Source organism: Euprymna scolopes, chromosome 7 (genome assembly GCF_053919585.1).
Source record: "Euprymna scolopes isolate OS-2025 chromosome 7, ASM5391958v1, whole genome shotgun sequence".
In the NCBI taxonomy this organism is placed as follows: domain Eukaryota; kingdom Metazoa; phylum Mollusca; class Cephalopoda; order Sepiida; family Sepiolidae; genus Euprymna; species Euprymna scolopes.
This window is the reverse complement of record NC_136488.1, coordinates 22,348,818-22,374,866: the sequence shown is the minus strand read 5'-3', so window position 1 is coordinate 22,374,866 and position 26,049 is coordinate 22,348,818. Positions and strand designations below refer to the sequence as shown.

Sequence of the window (26,049 nt, the reverse complement as noted above, 5' to 3'; positions counted from 1 at the left end):
TGTGTTTAGGGAGATCATTGATGTAGATCAGGAAAAGAGTTGGGCCCAGGATGGACCCCTGAGGGACTCCAGCATTAATACTGCAGGCTTCTGATTTTTGTCCATCGACAACTACTCTTATTGAGCCTATCAGAGAGAAATGATTTAATGATAGAGAAAACATTTCCAGTTATACCGTAGCTGGAAATCTTGTGAAGCAGGCCTTTATGCCATACCTTTTCGAAGGCCTTTGATATGTTAAGAGCAATTGCCCTAGAAAGGAAGCCTTTGCTGCATTAAATATGCATGAATATACAGTACCATCAAGTTGACACACTGATTCTTGTTAAAAGATCACTGAAATTAAGCAATGTTGTGCCCTGTTAGTATGAGATAGGTGACTATTTTGGGAATATCAGCTGTTGTATGTAAAAACATTGATACCTCTGTACAATAACTGCGAAAACCTAATGTCATCATTTCCCCTAAGATATGAGACTGGTGACTGCTTGTGAATTTGATAGTTGCTAGAAATTTCCTCCTCTGGTTTAACATATGTAGAGTGAATGTCCCAAATGAGTGGCAAAGAAGAAATGTAAAAAAAAAAAAAAAAAAAAGAAAAACAAAAACAAGAAAAACCAAAAAAACTTACCGATTGTGTGAGTTCTACAAACTGAGAGCAACACAAAACCCACAAGACAATTCCAAACCAAAGCTAGAAATCCAAATCCAGTTTTGCCAACCATGTTGACAAGACATAGTGCTTCATGAATGCCCACCAGACTGCAAGAATTTATTTGAAATAATTGGCAATATGTGTGGTAGATATTGATGGAGATGAGGCCAAGGCAGAGAAAAAAAAGCAGACCGGCAGCACTCACTTTAAAGATTGTCCGAGAATGCATGCGGACATTTTCGCCAAAAGTCTTGTTGCTAATCAAACGTGCAGCAAGTTTGTTAGCATATACACCTGCAATTGAAACACGATACATTTCAATGTGGAAAAACAAAATTGTTATACAGTTATTCAAGCTGTAAATTTTCATTTTGTGCTGAAAGATTATGCATTTTAGGTGCTTATATAGATTAGTAATGTTTGAAACCAACACATTTCAGGTGAAAACATTATTTACTAGTCATGGGGCAATTCCAATATTTTTCCCAGATTCAGATACAATTACCAATTCAAATTCTTTATAAATCTCTAAATATTTAACTAAGAGTTATTTTTTTTACACATTGCCATAAAAACATGTTAAATGGAGACATTTTCTCAAATGTAAAAACAAATGGCTAGGAGGGGGGGGCTAATCTGTAGATTTTACTTTTACTGAAAGTATAATAATAATAAAAAAAAAAAAAAAAAAAAAAAATTATAAGAATCGTTTTTGACATCAGAAAATAGACACATTTTTCTGATTCCAATTTTTCCGATTCCAGATCAATCATCCCAACACTAGCATTTACATGTCATGTCATAATTGGTATAAATTACAAAATATATAAAAAGTCATCCATTAGATGTATTTTTAATAAAAACTCACAATTCCGTTCTGAGATTGTGTGCATAAAAATTGTTCACTGCAGTTAAAATTAAAGGAGATAAATCAGTTTGTCATCCATAATTGGTCAAAACTCTTCCACATTAAAACATTCAATAAATTCTATTTTTACTTGTCATTTTCCTACTGGATCAGTTTTCATATTTTTTTTAATTTATACTAATTTCGACATGACACAAATATGTAAGGTTTTCATATGAAATGTGTTGGTTTAAAACATCACTAACTTGTACAAGGATCAATTTTTGTAAAGAATTGTTTCCCTTGCACATGCAGTTATAAGTTATCTCCTTTAGAATAAATTATTTCGGTTACAACTAATCTATTATAGCTACGGCTACCGAGAGAGAAGGTCAGTGAACATGACAGTGTGATGTCATTATTACATCAACCTGTAGGTAAAGGCACGAAGATGCCTAAAGTTTCCAGTGTTCAACCACATGGCCATAAAAAAATATTTTTTGTTTGTGGCTGTTGCAATTATGTTTTATTCTTCCAAAGAGAAAAAAATAATTCTCCATTTAGATTATTATTACAATTATCATAATTGCACACTGGGATAATTCAACTCTAACAAAATGTAACGGTAAGTGACCCGAACTTTTATTTCTACTGAAGGAAGTCGAATATTTCATTTTATTTATTCTTTAAACTGCAAAACAAACAATTTTTATATGAGACTATTTTTTAGTCCATTCTTTCAATAATAAATAAAACTTTTCATTGAGTATTTCCAAATATTTTAAAGTTAGAAGCATTTTTCACAACAGTTTTGTTTTATTTTGTTTTTTGTTTTCTTACTAAAACGATCGGGGAATGCAATATTTTAGCACCGGGCATAATTTGTTTCTTTGAAATATATTTAAAACTTAAGTTTTTTTTTGTTTGTTTTATAACATTTTATCTGTAAATAATTAACATGACTGAAATAGGAAATTCTCTATTCTCTACCGAGACAATACAAACACAAGTTCATCTTAAAAATTCATTAACTAATCAGTTTTAATTAAAGTTTTGATATGAAGTAAAAATAAAGAGTACATTAAATTTTAGTTAACATATTTTGTGTTTTATCTTATAAATGTTGTACGTACTGTGCTGAAATAATAACATTTAGAAAGCCATTCTTAACAGGAGGGGAGAGGGCTTTCTAACTATTTTGCACTTTCACCTAACAATTTAATAAAAAGATACCATAAAAATTTAACTTGAAAATCCTATCTAAAATATAGCACGGTGCATACACTGCAAAAAACACCATTATTATTATTTAATAATAATGGTGCTTATTATTATAACAATAAAAAAAGGCACTTCATGAGGAATGTGGCTCCTGCGTAAACATGTTTTAATTTAATGGTTGCTCCCTAAAAAGCACATACGCAAAAGGTTTTCATTGGTTTATTTAATCACAAAAACTTTTTTGAAGGTACTATTTGAGGCAAAAAAAAAAAAAAAAAAAAAGGCCAAAAGCATTATTTGAATATGTAACAAAAATAAAAATATTAGTGTGGAAAATATAATATAAAAAATTAAAAAGAAAATGAAAATAAAATAAAAACAAGCATGAAATAAAAGTATGAATCAAATTTTATTAAAGAAATAAAAAATTCAAAAATAAAATACATGCTTGATTACAAAAAGTGCATAAGACATATACGAAGAAAGTAAAAGAAAACCTCAGGTAGCAGCCATTAAATTAAAACCCGTTTACGCAGGGTCCACATTCCTCATGAAGTGCCAAAAAGTGTAGATGACATCGACTGGCACCACACCAACTAGTTGTGAAGGGTCAGGGAGGATGGAAAGCTCGAGGTGGGAGAGTACTAACCAGACTTCCACTGGAAGTGTGCAGTTCAAATCTGGTACCTTGATGAAGGCATTTTGTCATCCAAACTGCAGGAAACACCAATGGCCGATGCCAACGAGAAATCAATGGCAAACGACTGTTGTGTGCAATCATCTGCACAACTGGTCAAAGGTGGAGAACATTAGAAATCTGGGGAGACTTGTTGTCACTCAGCCTCCAGCGAATCCCACAGGTTACTACCAGTGAGCGATCACTGATGATGGCCTGTGAGACAACTAGGGAGTGAAATAATAATGTCTCCTCCCAAATTCACCATCACCCTGATTTAATATCGTAGATGTTTACTATATTTTCTTAGTTTTTAACCAATATTCACATTATGGTATGATTGTCTTTTAGTAGTTATGGGAACTTCATTTCCATCTTCATGTATTCTGCACTGATATGAAAAGGAATCTAATTTTGTGATAAATTTAAAACCTAACATTTTTTCCCAATAAATTTCTAGCGCATGACATTTAGAAAAAATAAAAAATAAATAAATAAAACCCAAAATTCTTGTATGATGGTTTACATATGAATGAAAGCTAACGGAATATTCATATTCATTATAATTAAAGTTTGATTGTGATCAACGATCCATCTGACTGCACATTAAAAGCAACTAGGTAAAACTTCCATCAGATTCATAGAGGAACAAGTAGATGATACTGGAAAATACTCTTTATTTTGGCAATGATGAAAAATATAAAATAGCTAATTGTTAACCTTTACGAAAAAGATTGCAGATTCCATCTTGGACTGGTGAGTTTGAAGGGCCAGCCACAGAACTTCGGATTAATACGACTCTCTGGATCCAACTGCTAGGCTGAAAACAACTGGTATGCACACAAGGAATAGTTCAACAAATTATATTCATACACCAAGACAACTGATTGGTCAATGGACGAATTATTCACTGGCACCTGTCTATTTAAATCAAGAGAAAGTCGTACGTCAAAATAAAAGTGAAGTTTCTGAATTTTTGAGATGTGGATTGGTTATTTGTATTATTTGGATTTATCGGACTACTGTTCTCATTTCGAGTGTGATTTTCGCAATGTTTCAGTTGATGTAACCACTTACCTTCTCCAGGTGTATCTTATCAAACTCTAGAATTTGGACAGAATTTCTTCACGGAGGTAACATGCTCTTGTTCAGTCAGTCACGACTAGATAGAGGTCCTAAGTAATCCGCAATTTTATTTATTTTTTTTTTTTTTTCGATCACCCACATTGAGAATTAAACCTTCAAGTGAATATCACTTTTACAATTTATTTTTCCAAGTTTTTTTTTTTTTTTTTACAAAGGAGTCACCACTTATCAAGGCCTGTACCACTTGAGGATAAGGGTTACCGAGTCTACAGTAGTCAATGGGAAAATGTTGTAGTAATCATTAGTAATGGGAATTTAGTAAATTGGATTACTAAAGGGGATAGCTCATCAAGAACTTGTTCATGTTGGACTTGAAGACAGCCATATTGTAGTCAGTTGGAAAGCAGGAAAATGGAACAGTTTCACAGGCTTTCTAAGAAAGAAACTTTATTCATGGAATCTATGTTCAAGTTTAGGCACAGATAAAGAGCGAATGAAATTATTGATAGTGGTTTCAACTAAACGAGTGTTTTTCGTGAAAGTCAGGCTAGGGGGAACCATAGATTGAAGCTCAGATGAGCACTTGCCATGAAAATAACAATAAAGCAGAGACAGGCTTGTAAAGTCTTCTGTGGAAAAGAGGTTGCAGGGAAGAGAAAAGGGCATCCCCTATAAAGCTATGAAGTCTATTTTGAACTCTGTCAAGGCAGGATAAGCTGCTTCTAGTAGCTCCTGCCAAGATGTGGCAACAGTACTCCATCCTTTGATGTACTTGACTTTTATATAGATAGAGAATTGCATCAGCAGGGAGGTATCTACTGGAGTGGTAGAATGATCCCACCATTTTTCCAGCAACCTTGGCAACAGCTTTGATGTACGTGTTCCATCTAATATCAGGAGTAAAGGTCAGATCTAGAATCTTGTTCAAACATTGAGCCTCCAAGACGAGAGCCATTCATTTCAATTGATGCCATACTAGGATCAGAGCGTTGATGATGGAAAGATAGAAGCTTGGTTTTAGAAGCATTAAAATTAACCAGCTATCTCTTTTCCCATTGCACCATGTGATCAAGATCAGAGGAGAGAGAATCAGAGAGAACTTTGTCATTTATGGCCTTTGAAGTGTTGCCATAGATGATAGTCTCATCAGCATAAATGTCTATGAATAATCTTAGGATATGATGTATCATGAGAAGCACTTCTTGATGAATTGCATTCTCCCAACTGTCTGTATCCATCTGCCTTTTAATAAAACTGCACGCAGTTCACAACCATCCAACTATAGAATAATGGCCAACCAACTTTCCACATACAGAGAAAAACTCTTGGTTAGGCCATCTTTGACTTCAGGGATCTTGTTTCCTCATCCCAACATCAACTTTCCTACCTTATTGCGCTGTAGTCTTAATCCCAAAGCCATTCTGTTTTCCAATCATTCGGACGGTTTTGCTGTCAATCGATATGTTTTGACATGATCTCTCACCCTCTCCACAATCAACTTGGTTTCATCCACCTGGACATCATCGATGTAAGAGCAAGTATCTCTCTTTACCACATCATCTTTGGCCAACACAGTCTTAAGAACTACCGTCATCATTATTGGTGCAGAATTCCGTCCAAATCTTAATCTGGTCAAACAATAGCCTTGACCTTTATACTCCACCAATTAATACTGCCATAGTTTTTTGTCTACATGAAATTGGAGGTAAGCTGACTTTCGGTCCATGATTTTAGTTGCCAGTTTCTTTCTCCTCCAGTTCCTCATGACTTCTTCAAAGATGTCGATTTTATCTTTTGTGTGACAAGCTACATACTTGTTTAACTTCCGGAAATCCAACACTGACCTAACTTTCTTCTTAATAAGTTGAACCGCAGACATGAGTGGAAAAATTCATTTGACCTTCCCTGACCACGGTGTCGATATTCCTTAGTCTATCCATTTCTCAACTTCCTTCTCAAACTGCAACCCTGTATCTCCTCTTAGTGTGCTTTTTTAGCAGCTAATCAGATTTGTCAACACAGGTGGTTCTGTGGTCCATCGCAACTACCATCCATTTATCGCCATCAAAGACGGCCCAAAAGTCCCCATTCTCAATTGGACATGGCCTGGGTTTTGACGGTTGAATGGTATTGCTCCTGGTTACATTTCTTGTCATTCTTGGTGTACTGATTGCCAAATTTCATCTGGCCTTTAGCAATGGTAGCTCTTCCTAATCGATCTATCGCATCCAGGCTCATTACTATATCGATTCCTGCAATAAGCATATTAATTCTAATCACGTTTAGTTGCAGTTCCTCACCACAATCTTAGCATCAGCCTCTCACCCTCTTCCCATTAATAGTGACTACTATCTGTAGCAACAAACTCTCACGCACCTCTCTAGTATAAAAGGGGCGACTACTGGCGCAATAGCACCCCTTTATTCGTTTCCTGGAAGCGAAGAACAATTCCTGTTAATGTACTCCACCTGGCCACACTGAAAACGGATGTCTTATAGTTTCTGATCAGGTGAGGTCTCTGACATCTGAAACATTTTTCAGTAAATCTACGACTGTTTCGCTAATGTTTGCTTCTCTCTGCTTTGTTTGACGCAGAGGCTGCAACTGCTCCTAGTTCACCAGGCTGTATTGTCAGCACTGTAGCATGCCTCAAAATCTCTACCTCCATGGTTTCAATTTTAGTAAGTTGTTACAGTTCCATAGAGATGCGGTTAGGAAAACTACTTACGAAAGCCAGTTTAAGTCTTCTCAAGGCTGCGTCCTGCATATCCAGCCAAACCCGCTAGTCGCCTTGTCTCTACCGCATATACATCCACCAACTCTCCAATCCAAGTAACTCTGAGCTTATTATAAGCCTCAAACATGCTCTCTGAAAATGCAGTCTTTAATCGGTTTTCAATACTCTCAGCAGTAGTCTGATATGTCACTCCCATTTTTAGATAGACCGCTAGAGCATTTCCTTCCAAATACATTGGGATCATTGTGGCTATGTCCTCAATTGTCTGCAGCTTTGCCATCAACTTCAGCTTGTTGAGCCATGCAAGGACATCACCTTCCCCAGTAAACAGCCTCAGAATGTCACTGCTTAACCATACTTGTTAACCCATTTTCGTTGTTGTGCCGAAATAGCTTGCAGTAAAATACGTTGGTAATGTTAGAAAGTAAAGTCCAAAGAAAGAATTTCTAACTGCTATGCTCTCCTCACAATTCTTGGTATCAAACCCTTGCACACATCTGTCAGAAACTTACTTCTGCCAAAGAGACACACAGGCTTTTTATTTGAAAAAAAAAAGAAAAAAGAAAAAAAAAAAAGCCGACTGCATCTCATTTGCATATTCCCCTCCTCCAACTCTCGTTACCTCACGTGACCACCAGTCCATGAATAGCAAAAGCGGCCATTTTTTTTCTTTATCCCTTCCCTGAAACAGACGGCACGTTGTACAAGGTCAGGTTTGTACTACTTTTTAATCATATAAACCTTTATGTGATACCCTATCAAAGGCCTTTGATATATCAAGGGCAAATGCCCTAGAAAGAAAGCCTCAGTTGAGAGATTTGCTAATCCTATGAGATACCTGTTAGCACATCTGCTGTAGATCTAGCAGAACAAACCATATTGCATGTCATTGAGGTTATTTTCGCTGAGCAACTTTCTCATGACTAGGGCTATGACAACAGCATATTCTTTTCAGTTTTGACTCTTGAGTATATATCCGACACAGTTAGACACAATCAACCAAGGATCACATCACTCTACATAAAAACATAAGATATCAATGGATATATGCCTGAGAATCAAAACAAGGAAAAGAATATGCTGTTGTCATAGCCCTAGTTATGACGCACAGAAGACAAATTGGTCTGTATCGAGAGGGAGAGGACCAATCACCTGAATTTTTAAATACGGGACATACTGATGAGGTTGGTAGATGTTTAAACATTGCTAGACCATGTGAACTATCTGTTGAGCTATACAGTTCACAATGGAAAAAGAATATAACAAATTATCATTCCTTAATGTGCTTATCACCTGCACTGCTCAGGGGTTTATGTCATTTGTATACAGAAAGCCAACTTTCACTGGACAGTATGTAAACTTCAACTCTCACCATCCATATAATGTAAAAAAAGGAATGGTCTGTTGCCTACAACACTGAGCAAAAGCAATATGTAGTAACATCAGTGCATATCAAGAGGAGATGGACAGTTTAAGAGAAAACCGCCACCAAAACAACTATCCAGAGAGCATGACATCAGCTCCAAGAAATCTGGACCAGACAACAGAACACCACTTAGAAACTCAGTTTGTATACCATACATTAAGGGCTTATCTGAAAAACTTCAATGAATATGTAATCTATATGACATCAGGATAGTATTTAGGAGAGATTTAACTCTCCAGAAGCAGCTTGTGAGAGTCAAGCCCCCTACAAGAAAAAAAAAAATCATAACTCCCATGTAAATGTGGAAAACTATACAAAGGCGAGACATGTCATCCACTAAAAGTACAGTTAGAAGAACATATGTATGTGGAGAGATTGAAAAATATAGCTGACCATATCTGGAGGGAAACCATCTACCATTATGGGACGAAGTAAAAATTATAGACAGAAGAACGATGGAGAGTAAGACAACTAAAAGAAGCACCACATAGACAACAACAAATTACTAAGTAAACCTAGTATCGGATTTAACATATGGGAACCAGTAACGCCAACTGAACCTTCATGGCATTATATGTTCAAAATTTCATCATAATGTCTTAAAAAGATCTGAAAATACAGCTTTTTAAAGATGGGTTAGTCCGTAAATTGTGCAAATTTTCTACCATTTTCAGTCAGAAGCTTATATGCATTTGAACTTAAGGTAAAATACTCACTGAACCACACATTGATACTTTGAAGGGTCATAACTCCAGTTCTCATGAGTCAATTTAAAAAAGTAAAAATATTTGTTTGTTTTTTATGATTTTTTCAATAATTTTTTTCAATAATGCTTGCTTTGAGTTTATTTGATCTAAAAGAAAAAAATGGTGTGGTATTGCCAGTTTATATATGTGGTACAGTGGTAACGTAACCAGCTTTGAATGCTACAGTTTCAGTTTTGATTCTAGCTGATGGCACCTAAATACTTTTTTTACCTTTGAAATCACGATTATAATAATATATACGAAATCTGCACAAGTTAAAATATATTTAAGGATACTTTACACTCGGGCAAAGCCTCCCCCCCTCCTAGTGCGTGCGTGATGATTGGAACGTCTTGTCAGACGAGTGCCATTTTTGTGTATATACACACACACAAAAAAATAATATATAGTAATAATTAGTAATGCTAGTGATATTTACAACTACAGATAAAATACGTTTAAGGCTCCTAAAACTCGTAGGACACGTGATTAGAGTACTTGGTAAAATTAATTTTAAAAGTAATATTCAACTGAAGGTTGAAGGTTCAATTCTCAGTGTGGTTATCGAAAAAATACAATTGCTAATTACTTAGGACCTTTATCCAGCCATGGCTGATGGTACAAGAGCATGCTACCCTTATGAAGTAAATAAAGGGTTCCATTCGAAATTCCACCTAAATTCCAGAGTTCGACAAGATACACCTAAAAAAAAAAAAAAAAAAGTCGAAGGTTACATTGACCGAAACGTTGTGAAAAATCACACTCAAGATTAGAACAGTAGTCTGATGAATCCAAATAATATGAAAAATTAAGTGCTACAGTCAACCGAGTCATCCCTGATTCTATTCAATTATTTGAAATTGAAATGAATGGTACGATATAAAAAAAAACAAATAAAAAATATGCTTGATTGATTTGTTTTCAAATTTCCTTTAAATGCAACATATGCCACTTTATATAATCTAGCATTTATAAATGGGATTTTATGATTATTCCATTTTCTTTATCTATCAGCTGGTTTAGTGAATTGAAGTATAATGAACCTAAAGTCATCTGATATTTTGAGGTGTTGTGATGGTCATTTTCAATATATGTAAAACTTTTATCTAATAAGAATTCAAAGGTGACCAATTTGAATGTTTCTTACTTTTACCAATACACAATGTTTCTTTTAGAAAAATAGATAAAAAAAAATCATTCTATCATTGGTCAGTATCTAAATCAGAAGAATGGATGCATTTATTTTTCTACAAAAACGATAAGAAATAAGATATTATTGGACTTGCTAATCCAACCTAGTGATCGTTAAATTACTCCATTTACCTTGTATTTCATTCTATCCTTAATATTTGAGTTTTTCCCTATTATTCTGTTAGCCCTGACATTCAGGTTACAGAAATGAACATGCACTGCACAGTATGTTTTGCTGGTGCATATGAATAGCAATGAATAGCAGATGTTGCAGCGATAGATGCTTAACCAAGGAAAAAGGAGGGAGTATAGAAAACTGAAAATATCTTTTGCCGACCATCCAAAAGGTATTTTATTTGTTTAAAAAATAAGTACCTCATTGAATGAGGACATCATGCTAAGATCGTCCTTTTTGAAGCCTTCATGAATAGAGACCATCTCCAGTGGAGGCCTCAAGCGATCAACCTCTGGGTGGCTGAATAGCAACCACTAACAAAAAGTCCAAAATCAATCAGGAATGAAAAGATTCTAGGAAATGGAAAGGGGAGGTAATCATAGCCAGGCTTCTGGAGAAGGTGGAGGAGTAAGAGTAAGAAGTGGAGTTGAATGTTTGACAGAGTCGAGTTTCCTGAGAGCTGATGAGAGCAGTTAGTGTGCCTCTACAGGAAGGGTAGGTTCTTTGGGGCTCTGAACTAATGGGACTTTTGTGTTATAGTCTGGTCAGGAAAAGATCTACAAGTATACCATTCAACCTTGAGTAGATGATCAGCACTTTTTAAAAAAAAATATTTGTTTATAAATTGGGCTTGTGGTTTTTGTTTTAGAGGGAAAATTCCTTTGTTGTAGGGCTGACTGGATTGGACAACTTTGGACCAGCACAATAAAGGAGATAATCACGGTCAATGCAATGAACGCACTGGGCCATGTTCATGTAGATAATGAAAATCAAGATATTCAGCATCCAATAAAATTAAATTTTTCATTCATTGAAATAGCGTCAACATTTATATTATTTAGTCTCAATAAAAATCAAAATATTTAAAAAACAGAAAAAAGAAAAATAGTGACATTGACACACTTACCAATTGCAACCCAACTGAATCCAATGACTACAGATATGGATCCGATAAGGATAGTTGTGCGAGTCTTGTGGCTGAGGACGTCAGACACGATATACCAAGCACCAGTAACAGTAAACATGAAAGCAAACGTCAATGTTGCCATGTGAAGAATTGTTCCAAAGAGGGGAGTGTCCCCTGGGCTCACTTGGATACCCAGAGACCGGGATAAAAGTCGCCATGCCCATTGTGGAAATCTTTTCGATTGGTCAATTTTTTTGCGGCTATGATTGTAAGATGGAGCAGATGGAGAAGCTGCGCAATTTTGTTCAACAGATGTGTAATATAAAATGGATGCATTCCGAGGTTTTCTGCAATAAATAAAAACATTTTTACAATCTTTACTTTAATTTTATTAATGTGCAGATACTTTATAAAAGTCAAATAAAAAGGATTTCAAAAATGTTTATTATATATATATATATATACACACACACAAACAAACAAACAGGGAAACAAGACGTTGCTTGAAATTGAATAATAATCAACGAATGCTTCACACTCCATTTTTTATTGTCATCGAAATCAGTGAAATCTCCCATTTTTCAATCAAACCAATTGATTGCCTGCTCAAGTTGGAGACCCATTGCACTGAAATGAGAGGATGTTTCACGTGCCTCCTCGCAGTGACTTGTCCACAACACATTGTAGTCTACATTTCACTGTGGATAACATACTGTTGCTTAAATAAAAAAATAAAAAAATAAAAATTGTTTATGATAGCTTGAATTAAAGTTTGAAATGCAAAAGTCAAGTATCATGCTTCACTTGTGCTCTAAACATAAACATTAATTTTGAACACGCCCCTATTATATCAAAGAACCTACTGTTAATTTTATGCTGGGCCTTTCAGTTTGTGTGGTAATAAAACTTCTCAAATGCACTAGTGATGTTAACTCTGTTCAAAATCACCTGTTCCTTCTTTCAGATTATTTCTATTATCGACACTTATCGAAGATATTCTGATAAAAAAAAAACTATCTAAGAACACTGCCAGGTACATAAAGTACTTTTGTGTAAAATTTCATAAAAATCGACCCAGCTGTTTTTAGAGTTCATAGGGAAAGAACTCACACACAAAGTGCCTTACGCACACACATTGATACAGTTATAAACAGGATTCATTCCTGAACTTATTAACCAACAATTATACATTTTGAAACACAGCAGCTAGGCTTAAGTTGTCCAAAAGTGGGCAATATTTCAGTTTGATTTGTTGTATGCAAAAAGGGCAAAGAATAATGGAAGCAGACTGAAAATTCAGACATATTCCATATTTGTGAAATGGAAATATTTTAAATTTCATTTTTTTTTTCCTTAGTATTTTAAACGGCTTAAGAAACATGATATGAGCACAAATATTGCAGATTTGCATTGAATTTCATCCATAGTTACTACATACCAAATTAAGCATAATTCCCTCAATTTCAATTTCTTCAAAAACCCTTTAAACCCAAGCCTATTTCAGACATTTTCTAGAATCAAAATCATGCATAGGATTTTTATCAACATTGGATTAAGGATTCTAGACATAAGGTTTAATAGCCTTATATGTTGATTTTAATCTTCATAAAGGGGGGGGGGCTAAAAATTGTAAAATTCTGTTCAAGAAATTAAGTTTACCCATTCTGGGACATATTCTCCTTAAAATATTTCCAAAAAGCTATTTTCACCAGACGACTTTTTGAAAGAAATTTGTCTGTGTAATCTGCAAGACGAAAATTGAAATATTTAGCCAGCATTAGAATTCTGCTATAATTAAAAAAAAAATCTCATACAGAAGTTGAATAACTTCAACACAAGCACAAGATATGGTTTCTAAAGTATATCAATTTCAATGTTTTGGGAAATAAATAAAGTACTATGCTTTTATCCTCCTTAGAAAAGAAAAAAATTATATATACTTTTCAAAAAACAAGCAATAATAAAAAAAAAAATATTATATAAGAGGGGGAGGGGCTGAAACTACTTATTTGAATAATTATTTTTGTAAAAGAAATTATTTTGGAAAAATTCACCACAAAACTTTCCCTGATTTTGATTAACACCTATTTTATTACTTATTTTTAATAAAAACAGGAAGTCTTTATTATGAGGGAATCAAATCTGACCGGACACTGTTTACTGCAGACTGAGTCAGGTGTTCTGGTTTGCAGATTCCTTTTCTTTATACAAGAGCACCCAAGTTATTTTATGCAAATAGCTATCAAAAAAAAGATTGAGCATTTTTAATTTAAAAACAATCCTTGCTAAAAACCTACACACATTTTGGATGGTCAACAACAAGTGTTGGCCTATAGAAGAATTATCTTGTTGGTATTTTTCAAATGTAATTCCTCCAAGCTAGCAAGAGGCAGAGAAATGATATGGAAATAGTTTGATGGATTTATGCTGCCCACCTTGAGCTTTTTTAATAGAAATCTCTCCAGACAAAGCATGAAGCTATTTGATGTAACTAAGAAAAAAAAAAAAAAAAAAAAAAAAAAACTTAAGTCAAAAACTAGCCAACAATAAGTGTTAGAGGAATAGATTCCGACCCAGGAAACAACAGTTTTTCCCCCTTTGTCAGAAACATCACTCATGGAATGCAAGGACCAAAAGACAATAAAAGAACAGAATTACAAGGCTAACAAAAGTAAACCTACGGTCTACTTTCTACTCGTTAACTTGCTGCTATTGAGGCTTATGGGTCAAAACTAGCGTGTTCTGTGTTGCAACCACTTACAATGTTATGGATATCATGAACGAAGCTCTGGTTGAATTAACAGATGTACACATATCCTAATTGAGGGTAAGCGAGGAAAAGGCAGGCCAAGAAAAATTTAGAAGGAATCGGTTAAAAAAGAATCCAAAGAATGGCACATCAAAATCATCAAAAATGAGTTTTATTAAGAAAGTCACTTCCTGCCACTATAGCCACCATGCAATGCACTGCTGATGTAGAAGAGTTAGTTAAACAAAGAATTTAAAGTAGTAGTTTCCTTTCCTCCATGACCAGTAACTGTCTAATATTTACTGGTAGATGTAGTTTAATCCTATTATCCACTCTAACCGAAGTGTGACATACGCATTTGGAATAATACTGGCACATATTTAAAAAAAAAAAAAAAAAAAAAAAAAAAAGACGTATTTTTGAATTTAACTATCATAAAATGCAAAAGCCTACCAATACAACACTTACCCATTTGGTAAAACTGCAGAATAGTTAAGAGCAGAGAAATAAATATTGATGTGATATATGCCACCATCTTTATTTTTGTGCCACAAAGCTTTCAATGAAATCAAAGCTTGCAATAAAATTTAGTATACACCTCAGTAGATAATTAAATACTGCGTTTGGTATAAGTTATTTGTTTTCTATTTTATGATTTAACTTTTAATTCAGATTTCTTGATATAGTTTAACTTACAGGAGGCTGTAATAGCTTATAATCTTGTGCACTTGTTCATCTTTCCTGAACAAAAGCCCAGTCTAATAATACCAAACCAACGGTCAAAATGGCACGCATATACTATTAAATGTACTTTAGTAGTAGTAGTAGTATTTTTTGTTTTTACTCCTTTTTCAGTTTTTCTACTATGAAAACTAGTCTTAGCATTGCATATCGAATCAATAAATTTAATTTGCTACACATATACTAATAAATCCTATGTATCGCTTGATTGCAGGTCAATGTTTTTTAAATTTTGAAATTGCTAGGAAATGCAGAGAAGTGAAATTTGGTATAACACTGGAAGAGCATAACAGGCGCCTTATTTCCATGATTTTTGTGAAACGTGAACAAATATTTTGAAAATTTTGCTAATTTTTTAAATTTTCTGGTAATTTTAAGTGTGTATCACTCTATTGCAGGTTTCCCAAAAAGGCCCACGAAAGAGTCAATTAACAGCTAGTGAAAAGGAACATGTTGCAGGCCTTGCAGAAGGTTTATCTCTTGTAGATCTAGCCAAGAAGCTTGGAAGAAATCAAAGAACATTGGATTTTCAATGAATGAAGATAATAAAACCAAGGAAGGGCAAAAACACAAAGTCAGTTTCTGCTTGTGATGTTAGAAAAATTTGCTGTCAACTTATAAGTGCTGCTATATTTGACAACGCTGGAATACCTTCCTTGTCTAGAAAGATATGCTGCAATGTCTTAAAACGAAATTGCAAGGAGCATTAAGCCCATAGCAAAACCTGTTTGAAACCAAACTCATAAAGAAAAACGTTTGGCTTCGGCTCAGAAATATACGAAAACCAGCTTTGAAAATGTTCTTTTCACCCAGGTGACCAGAGCAACCCTTGATAGATCAGATGGGTGGGCCAAAGTTTGAAGTCCTTTTGGATTCCCTACCCCTCATTCATTCTGTCGTCAATAGGGAGGTGGAGGGGTCATGTTTTAGGCTGGAATAATCTGCGATGAACTAATTGGACCATTTCGAGTGTCAGAAGGTGTCAAACTAACAAGCCAGTCTTATATTTTATTTTTATATGAGCATTTGTCGCCATGGTGTGACCTTCCATTGATGCATCATCGCAAACTGATTTTTATGCATGACAATGTGCCATCCTCCTCAACCAAGGCTACGACATCCTACGTTAAATCATTAGTGGAAAAAATTTGATGACATAGCCACTTTGTTCTCCAGATATAAACCCAGTTGAGCAGCTCTGGTCACTAATAAAGATGAAAGTTTATGAAGGTGTTGTTCAATTTTCGTCGAAGGATGAACTTTGGAGGAAGATTTTGGAAGTTTTCTATAGCAACACATCTCAAATCCGCCGATTGACATCATCAGTTGACAAGAGGCTATTCAAAATGATTTTGAAGAATGGGTTGGTTGGTTGTTTTACGGCATATCAACCTTTTTCAGGTTATTTAATGCCAAATCTAGTTATTTTGAAGAACGATTTTTAATGGAGTATATTTATTTTACCTCAGATTCTATTTAACCCATAGTTGGACCCCTAACAGGTACTACCACTCCAGGTCAGAGTGGACCTGGGAGCAATGGCAATTAAAGGGTGGCTCCACACTCCCCAAAGCCCGCAAGGTGAGACCTCACCATTGGATATAGTTTAAGGTCATATCCAGGACCAATTGAAGAATGGGGGTTTAGTTGATAAATAAATATTTCCTTAAACAAAATGTCAAATTCGTTCTTGTTTTTGGTTAACATTGTTACTGGATATGTTCTTTATTTCATATAAGCAGAAATATGAAGTTAGAATATTGTTTTATTACCAAAAATATACATTTGTAGACACTTGCAACAAAGTGATACACACTTAAAATTACCAGAAAATAGAAAAATTACATAACTTTCAAAATATTTGTTCAAATTCCACAAAACTAAATAAGGCACCTTGTTATGCTCTCCCACTGTACCAAATTTCACTTCTTTGCATTTCATAGCGATTTCAAAATTAAAAAAATACTGACCTGCAATAAAGCAATACACAGGGTTTGTCACTGTGGTTCAAGGCAGATGGTGAACAATTATAGATTATTTGGCACCATCCATAGCTTTCACTGAAAACATTTGCATAATTTGTATTTCATTAATTCAATTCTGCTTGCAAAGAAGGAGTTAGTACAATTTTTGGAAAAGGTAATCCTACCTAACCAGTCAGAATTGATAGGTTAGTGGTTGGGGTGGGCGAAAGGCAGCCTGTCTTGTCATTTCTGAATAGGATCGAATATGATACTAAAATGAAGGGGCACTGTTGTCATATCTGGAAAGTTGCATTTCAGAGCATCCTTTTCTGCCTTGAAAGAGTACAAAACCAACTTTGAGATCTGTGGTGGATGCCCTTTTCTTACCTCTTTCTCACAAAGGTTGCTGGTTTTTCTCTATTGTTATTTTCATGGTAGGTGAATGAATTCCAAGCTATGACCCCCTCTTCCGTAAAACATTCGCAAAACTAGTTCAGCTAAAACCACTGTAAATAATTAAGCTTTCTTTCTGTGTATATAGAATTAAATGAAACTTGCATGAACAAAGTTTCTTTCCAAGAACTGCCTGCCTGTAGAACACAATATCATGAGATGCTTTCCAGCTGACTACAACATGGTCATTTTCAAGTTCAATGTTAAATTCTTGTTGAGCTATCCTCTTGAGAGAAACTTATTAATCCTTATCCTCAAGTGACTTTTGACAAGTGAGAAAAATAAAATATAAAATTAAAAATAAATAAAAATTAAAACAATCCTACAGTATTCTTTTCTACGAATGGAACTTTTTAGAAAAGTTCTTATAAAAACTTTGTTCATGCTCATTAGGAGTGTTTAGAACCGAATGTAGTAATATTAGATGTACTTATGTTAAAAAAAAATATTGGATGTGGGCATGTTAAAAAAATAAAACAAATGAAAAAAAACAAACAAACAAAAACAGTTTTCCACATAAGTCTTTCTAGAGTGAAAGAAGATTTCTACTTCCGGATAACTTGGTCGAGTGCCTATCTACTTATAGTATAAAAGTCATTACGGTCGGATGTGTGAAAATATTTAATTTACATTTTTTTTTGTTAAGAAAAAAAAAAAAAAAGTTCTAACTTTTTTTTTTTTTTTTTTTATAAAGTCCTAACTTTATCTATTTTATAGGACTCTATATCTGTGCCTAAATCAAAACGCGGATTCCATGAACAAAGCTTCTTTCTTAGAACTGCACGCCTGTGGAACTCTGTTCCGTCTGCCTGCTTCCCTCCGGACTACAATTTGGATGTCTTCAAGTCCAATGTTAACAAATTCCTAATGAACCGCCCCCTTAAGTAAACACTTCAGCAAATCTCCTCACTAACTTAATGTACTTGCAATAACCCTTATCCCTGAGTGGCTTCCGGGCCTTGATAAGTGGTAATCACTGTAAAAAAAAAAAAAAGTTTAAAATGTAGAAAATCAGAAAATTCCACTCCAAGTTAAGATTAGAAGTAGGTGTTCAGGATGCTGCGTCAAAACAAAGTCTCTAGAGACATGTAATAAATAAGCTGATAAAATCTTTGTTTCTAAAGTGCAAAACAGAGCAATTATGTATGGGACAGCTATTCTCTCTCCCTATGAGAGGATAGGTTGGAAAACCTACAAGGTATTAGATAACACACATATATAAGAAAATTAAAAAACCCAAAATAATAAGTACCAAATAATTGTCATTAATAACTGCTATTAGAAAACCCATCATGACAAGTTGTTCATAACAAAAAAAAAAAAGAAAGAAATTACTGCTATGTGTCTTCCACAAAAGAGAAACAAGATTAGCGGTTTACAGGATGATAATGGATCTATAATAAGAGTTGATAAAGTACTTTTTAAGATTAAAAAAGGGTTGTATCAGAACAGATACTACACTTTGCTCCTAAACAAACGATTAAAAATTCTCATTCAAAATGGTATTTGGAGAGTTTCTACTTTAAAAAAAAAGTGCAATTCAGGAAAAATAATGATATTTTCTCATTTAGAAACGAAAAGAGAAACAGTGTATTTTACAATAAATCGAGGAACACACAGACACAATAAAAAAAAATAAAAAAAATGACTAAAGATATCCATCAATTAAAACTCACAATCTTAACTGGTTTAATTCATAACAAGTTGACCATGCATACTTTAAGAGATTCAACTAAATTACACAAATCCAAATAATTTGACCCCGACTTTTATTCAAATTCTTCTTTAACACTAATGTTTTCCAATTTTATCACCATTTAAAAAACAAAACATTTTACTTGCTATCAACTTTAAGACAAATTTATTATTTTAGTTTCTTTAACATAAAAATGACTTCCCTTACTGATAAAAGAAATTGCCCAAAAATCTTGGGTTAAATTTAGACATGAAGAAGATTTTAAGATGCAACTATGATGAAGATGCTATTTCAAACTGGAACATGATCAGCTGACAAAACCTGCCATCGGGATGAGGACACACTGTATAATAAAAAAAATACAGCACAATTATCTCCATTTAATCGATAGATTAAAAAAATAATTTGACCCAGACACACTTTATAAAATAATAGGATTAGAAAAGATGACTAGATTTTACGAAAAACTAAGGAAAAAATTTAACACAAAATACCTTAGAAGTGTTGAAATATTTTCAATGGGAGCATTTGAAATGTGAGCCATTATATAATCAGCAGACATCTTGAATGTATTTTCAATAGTAATCAACAAACGGATGCCGACCTTATATTTATACAAGTTTGTATTTTTTTTTTTTATCTAAGGCCAAAGTCAGAAGAATAATTTGTGCTAAATATCTTATCTAAACTGAGAAGGTATACAAATAGCTTTTGTTTTTTTAATACCTTTTACAGCTTTTCTGGACATAACAGATTTCATTGTCAGAGCAGAAACTTATTTGTTCCCAGACGTTTTTATTATTTTTTAATTTCTACAATTCTAAAGCTATAAACCTCATTGATTTACAAGGTTGGACCATTTATTGCACTGCATGCATGCATGCAGTGGCCCTGCTGTTTTTATAACAATGTGAGTGACCACGGCTCTTCAAATTTTAAGTTAAGTTAGCAAATTAACTGAATTTCCATTACTAACGATTACTATATTATCCAATTGACTACTGTACACTCTTTAGCCCTTATCATCAAGGCCCAGGGGCCACTTGAGAAGTGGTGATGCCTATTTAAAAAAACAAAATAAAAAAATAAAAATATAGCGCCATGGTAATCTCAGAAATATAAGTACAGATGGTAGTTTCTTGTTGTTTTCTATCTTGATTCGGGGATGCAAACCTGGAAATTTCTACAACTTGACGTGGTACATACAGCACCTAGCCTTCTTAAATGGTCACCCATCTGGTACTGGCCAGGCTTATCATTGTTTAACTTAGGTGATCTGGCAAGAACCGGTGTGTCAACATGATTGATTGCACTGATAGTGAGATTAAAATGACAAAGTTATATTCAAAACAGAACATCAGCTCTAACATACTGACCATGTGCATACAATCAACATTCTATTGTTAACTAATTTGCATATTGCTTTGTAAGAGGATATCTCATTAATTATTTTTTTCTTGTTTTTTTTTTAGTTTGATGATTGTTTTCATTTTATTATTACATTTCTTTTTGTGTGTCTTACTTTTTCTCAAAGTAAAAAGACCAATCTGGCTGAAATCCTGCATAAACTTGTTATAAAGGTGCAGCGAACAAAGTATTATGATATCCATTTGATGCACAATTAGAGATTAGTATCTAATGCAAAATGAGTACAAATTAAAATATTCAGCCATCAATTTGATATAAAAGTCATTCCAAGTCAACGGGCTATAACTTTTTCCAGTTTTTAACTTTTGCTAAAGAAAATCTATGTTTTTTTATTTTTATTACATGGTAGTCACCAATTATCAAGGCCCGGAAGCCACTCAGGGATAAGGGTTATTGCGTGTACAGTAATCAATGGGATAATATCATAGTAATTGTTAATAATGGAAATTTGATAAAGTGTCTTACTTAAGGGGGCGGTTCATCAGAAATTTGTTTATGTTGGACTTGATGACATCCAAGTTGTAGTCAGGTGGGAAACAGGCAAACGAAAGAGTTCGACAGGCGTGCATCTCTACGAAAGAAGCTTCGCTCATGGAATCTACGTTTTGATTTAGGCACAGATAAAGAATGGGGAAAATTATTGACAGTGATTTCAGCTAGATGGGTGTTTTTCATGAAAGATTGATGAAGGGGGACCAGATATTGGAGCTCAGACGAGCCCTTGCCATGGAAATAACGATAAAACAAAGACAGGCTCGCAAAGACTTCTCTGTGGGAGAGAAGTTGCAGGGAAGAGAAAAGGGCACTAGGCCACGAAGTCTATTTTGTCAAGGCAGGATAGGCTGTTTTTAGCAGCTCCTGCCCAGATGTGGCAGCAGTACTCTATTCTTGGACATACTTAGCTTTTATATAGGTAGAGAATTGCATCAGTAGTGAGATATCTTCTGGAGCGGTAGAAGAATCCTACCATTTTTCCAGCAACCTTGGCAACAGACTTTATGTACGTGTTCCATTTCAGGTCAGGAGTAAAGTTCAATCTCAGAAGCTTATCAAAACATGGAGCCTCCCCTAGACGAGAGTCATTCATTTCAATTGATGTCTGATGGGGATCAGAGTATTGATGATGTAAAGATAGAAACTGATTTTAGATGCATTAAAAGTAACCAGCCACCTCTTCCCCCACTGTACCATGTGCTCAAGATCAGAGGAGAGAGAATCAGAGAGAACTTTGTCATTTACGGCCTTTGATGTGTTGCCATAGATGGTCGGGTCATCAGCATAGATGTCAACAAATGATTTAAGTATGTGGTTTGGAAGATCATTAATATAGATCAGGAAGAGAGTTGGGCCCAGAATGGACCCCTGAGGGATTCAGCATTAATACTGTGGGCCTCTGATTTCTGCCCATCAACCACTACTCTTATGAGTCTATCAGAAAGAAATGATTTAATGATTGAGAAAATATTTCCAATTATACCGTAGCTGGAAATCTTGTGAAGTTGGCTTTTATGGCATACCTTATCGAAGGCCTTTGATAGGTCAAGAGAAATTGCCCTAGAAAGGAAGTCTTTGTCGAGAGATTCACTAATTCTATGAGATAACAGTTAGCACATCTGCGGTAGATCTGGCAAAGCGGAAACCATATTGCATGTCACTAAGAAGGTTATTTCTGCTGAGGTGCTGGACTACTTTATTTAATATGGATTCCAGCAACTTACTCATGACACACAGGGGACTTATTGGTCTGTACTGAGAGGGAGATGACTTATCACCTGAATTCGTAAATACAGGGCATACTGATGAGGTTTTCCAGGGTGTTGGGAAGCACTTCTCTTTAAGACAACGCTTAAACAGTTTTGTAAGTATGGGAGCAAGTTCAGGTTGAAGCTTTTTCAACACTATAATTGGAATGCCATCAGGGCCAGTTGCTTTACTGGAATCAAGGTTCTTGATTAGCTTGGTGACCTCACGCACAGATATTTGTATGTTGCATAGCGTGTTGTCTGTTATGGGAGGAAATACAGGCAGTTGGTGGCCATCGTCGCATAGGGTAGAATTAGCTGCAAAGTTCTTGGCAAATAGTTTGGCCTTGTCTGATGCTGATGAGATGACCTCCGGTCCATTGAGGATGGGTAGGATAGAACGCACACTTCTGTTTAGGATCCTATTTGCTATTTGCCAAAACTGGTGGGAACCAAGCCGCTGCTCAGCTACTCTGGATTTAACAGACTGAGCATATAGCTCTCTTGCATTTTTTATTACTCTTTTACAGTGGTTGCTGGCAGTCCTGAAAGCAGGTTCAGTCTCAGTGCATCTATTACGTTGGTAGCTATGGAAAAAGTGATTTCTGTGCGTGATGGCAGCAGCACATTCTGGCTGGCTGTTAGGTTTTTGTTAGAATTTTTTGGATGGTATGAATCGGTCTATGCCTACAATTAACCATTTGGTCAGGTCCGATACTATAGAGGACACATCCTTTTTAAATATGGAATGCAAAGGTAGATCAGATATGAATGTACGGAAGCTATCCCAGTCAGCCATAGAGTATCGATATACAGTAGGGTGAAGAGGTACGTCTTTTTTTTTATTACATTTTCACCCCAAACAAGGCACATTGCCACTTTGGTGTAGGGGGGCTACTATCAGGGGCAGCAACTACTGGGGCACTATGTTGGGATTTGGGCAGCAAGATGTCGGTTAACGTTACACTTGAACTTCTGCATGTCAGTACAATTAGGAAAGCAGGGACCTGGAATGGAATTCCAAAGTTTAGCGGTTCTGAGGAAGAAACCACTGGAGTAGAAAGATTTTTTACATCTAGGGATCTCTACTGTGTGGGGGTGGGATTTAGCTGCCTGTCGGGTTTGTCGAGGGTGTCTACGTCATGGGGGCACAAGTGTCTGCAGTTCGTCAGAGCATTCACCATTAAAATACTTGTAGAACAGGCAGAGGGATGCAACGTTTCATCAATGGGACAGAAGCTGAAGCTTAGATGCCAGTTCAGGGCCTATCAGATTGGCACCTCTCTTTTGAACCTTGTCTAGGAGCGAGAGACTAGCAGCAGATGCACCAGCCCAAATGTGACAACAATACTCCATACATGGGCAAATGGTGGCCTTATAGAGGTACAGGATACTTTCAGGTGTCAGTAGTTTTCTAGCACGGTAGAGAGAGCCTACCTTCTTCGCAGCGGCCCTGGCAATGTTTTCAATATAATTGTTCCAACTCATATTTCCTGTGAACGTTAGGCCAAGCAGTTTGAAAGATGTACTCTCAGACAGGGAGTCACTGGCCATTGCTTATTACATTTCATTTTTATCTTAAATGATACAACCGAGTGGTCAGACGATCCCAGAGGAGAGAACGTTACATATATTTTTATATTGTGGATAGAAAATTTTGGGTAAAAAATCTTTCCAGATCAATTTACTTCTGGGGATTGCAATCCGGTTCTATATTGTAAATTAAAAATAAAGCCCACCCCAACAAGTCAGTGAGCACCCCTCTTCTACATGACTTTCTTAAAAACAGCCTCCTACCCCCAAACACATACCAAGGCCAAGCAAGCAAGTTAGTTAGGATTGAAACCGCTATCTTCAGACAATTCTCACCTGAAACCGTAGAGATTCAACCTACCCAAAGCCAGCTTACTTGGCCAAAACGTGGTGAGACGACAACTATGGATGGCAGTAATTTCTGAGAATGCAGTTAGGATATTCAGAGTTCCTATCCCGTTGCAGTTACCACCTGATGAAGGCCAGAGGAATAGTTGGCCAAAAACGTGAAACAACAACTAAGATGAGGATAAATCTGCAACAAATAAAATTAATATAATAATACTCATCTCAATGAATTCCAATTAAATAATATATATATTAGAGAGAGAGAGAGAGAGAGAGAGAGAGAGAGAGAGAGAAAGAGGTTTGTGTTTACCATAACGTTTTTACACTAATATTATGCAAGTATAAATCATTATTTTAGTTAACTAATGATCAAACACTAATAGCGAATCAATTAAAATGACTGTTTAAAAAAATATGCAAATTAGTTAGATCTTTTGCAGACAAATGCAATTCCATGACTCATATATAACAAAGTTGTATTTTCTTTTTAAATAAAGGGTTTTAATGTGATTATCAATACACACACACAAAAAATTATAGGTGTGTGTATATATAAAATGGGAGAGTTAATATTAGTGATAGTGAATAGAGCCTTAAGTCCAAACATCATAGACGGAACAAGCTCCCATACTTACAAAACTGTTTAAGTATTGTCTTAAGGAGAATTGCTTCCCAACACCCTGGAAAATCTCATCAGTATGCCCTGTATTTAAGAATTCAGGTGATAAGTCATCTCCCTCCCAGTACAGACCAATAAGTCTCCTGTGCGTCATGAGTAAGTTACCAAAATCTGTGTCAAATAGAGTAGTAGACAATCACCTCAGCAAAAATAACCTTCTTAGTGATGCACAATATGGTTTCCATTTTGCTAGATCTACAGCAGATGTGCTTACAGTTATATCTCATAGGATTAGTGAATCTTGACGGAAGCTTCCTTTCTAAAGCAACTGCTCTAGACATATCTAAGGCATTTGATAGGGCATGGCATTAAGGTTTACTTCACAAGATCTCTAGCTATGGTATAGCTGGAAGTGTCTTAATTATTAAATTATTTCTGATAGGTTCAGAATAGTGGTTAATGGGCAGAAATCAGAAGCACACAGTATTAATGCTGGGGTTCCTCAGGGGGTCCATCCTGGGCTCAACTCTCTTCCTGATCTACATTAATGATCTTCCAAATCACATCCTTAGATCATGCATGAACATTTATGTTAACGACACTACCATCTATGGCAACACTTCAAAGGCTGTAAACGACCAAGTTCCCTCCGATTCTTTCTCCTCTGATCTTGAGCATGTGTTATAATGAAGAAAAAAGTGGCTGGTTACTTTTAATGCATCTAAAACCAGCTTCTTCCTTGACATTATCAACGCTCTGATCCCCATCTGGCATCAATTGAAACGAATGGCTCTCGTCTTGTGGAGGCTCCATATTTTGACAAGCTTCTGGGTTTGACCTTTACTCCTGATCTAAAATCGAGCACATACATCAAATCCGTTGCCAAGGTTGCTGGAAAAATGGCGGGGATCCTTCTATCGATCCAGTAGATATCTACCTGCTGATGCAATTCTCTACCTATAGAAGAGCCAGATACGTCCAAGGATGGAGTACTGTTGCCACATCTGGGCAGGAGCTGCTAGAAAGACCTTATCCTGCCTTAACAGAGTAGGGGATGCCCTTTTCTCTTCCCTGCAACCTCTTTCTCACAGAAGAGACGTTGTAAGCCT

General features: G+C 35.4%; 1 protein-coding gene across 2 annotated transcripts in view; it reads right to left on the bottom strand.

Moving 5' to 3' along the window:
• Positions 1 to 26,049, bottom strand: part of LOC145279631 (uncharacterized) — a 61,119-nt gene that overhangs the window by 17,995 nt on the left and 17,075 nt on the right. The window contains exons 1-3 of one of the 2 annotated variants that reach the window (XM_080130849.1): positions 19,765 to 19,967; positions 11,668 to 12,014; positions 632 to 949 (exon numbers count right to left, since the gene is read on the bottom strand). In XM_080130849.1, coding sequence (XP_079986975.1) covers positions 632 to 949; positions 11,668 to 12,014; positions 19,765 to 19,832 — 733 coding nt within the window. In that variant the 5' untranslated portion in view covers positions 19,833 to 19,967. Of the gene's footprint in view, positions 1 to 631; positions 950 to 11,667; positions 12,015 to 19,764; positions 19,968 to 26,049 lie in introns of those variants that run through there. The other variant, XM_080130848.1, reaches the window with a different exon arrangement.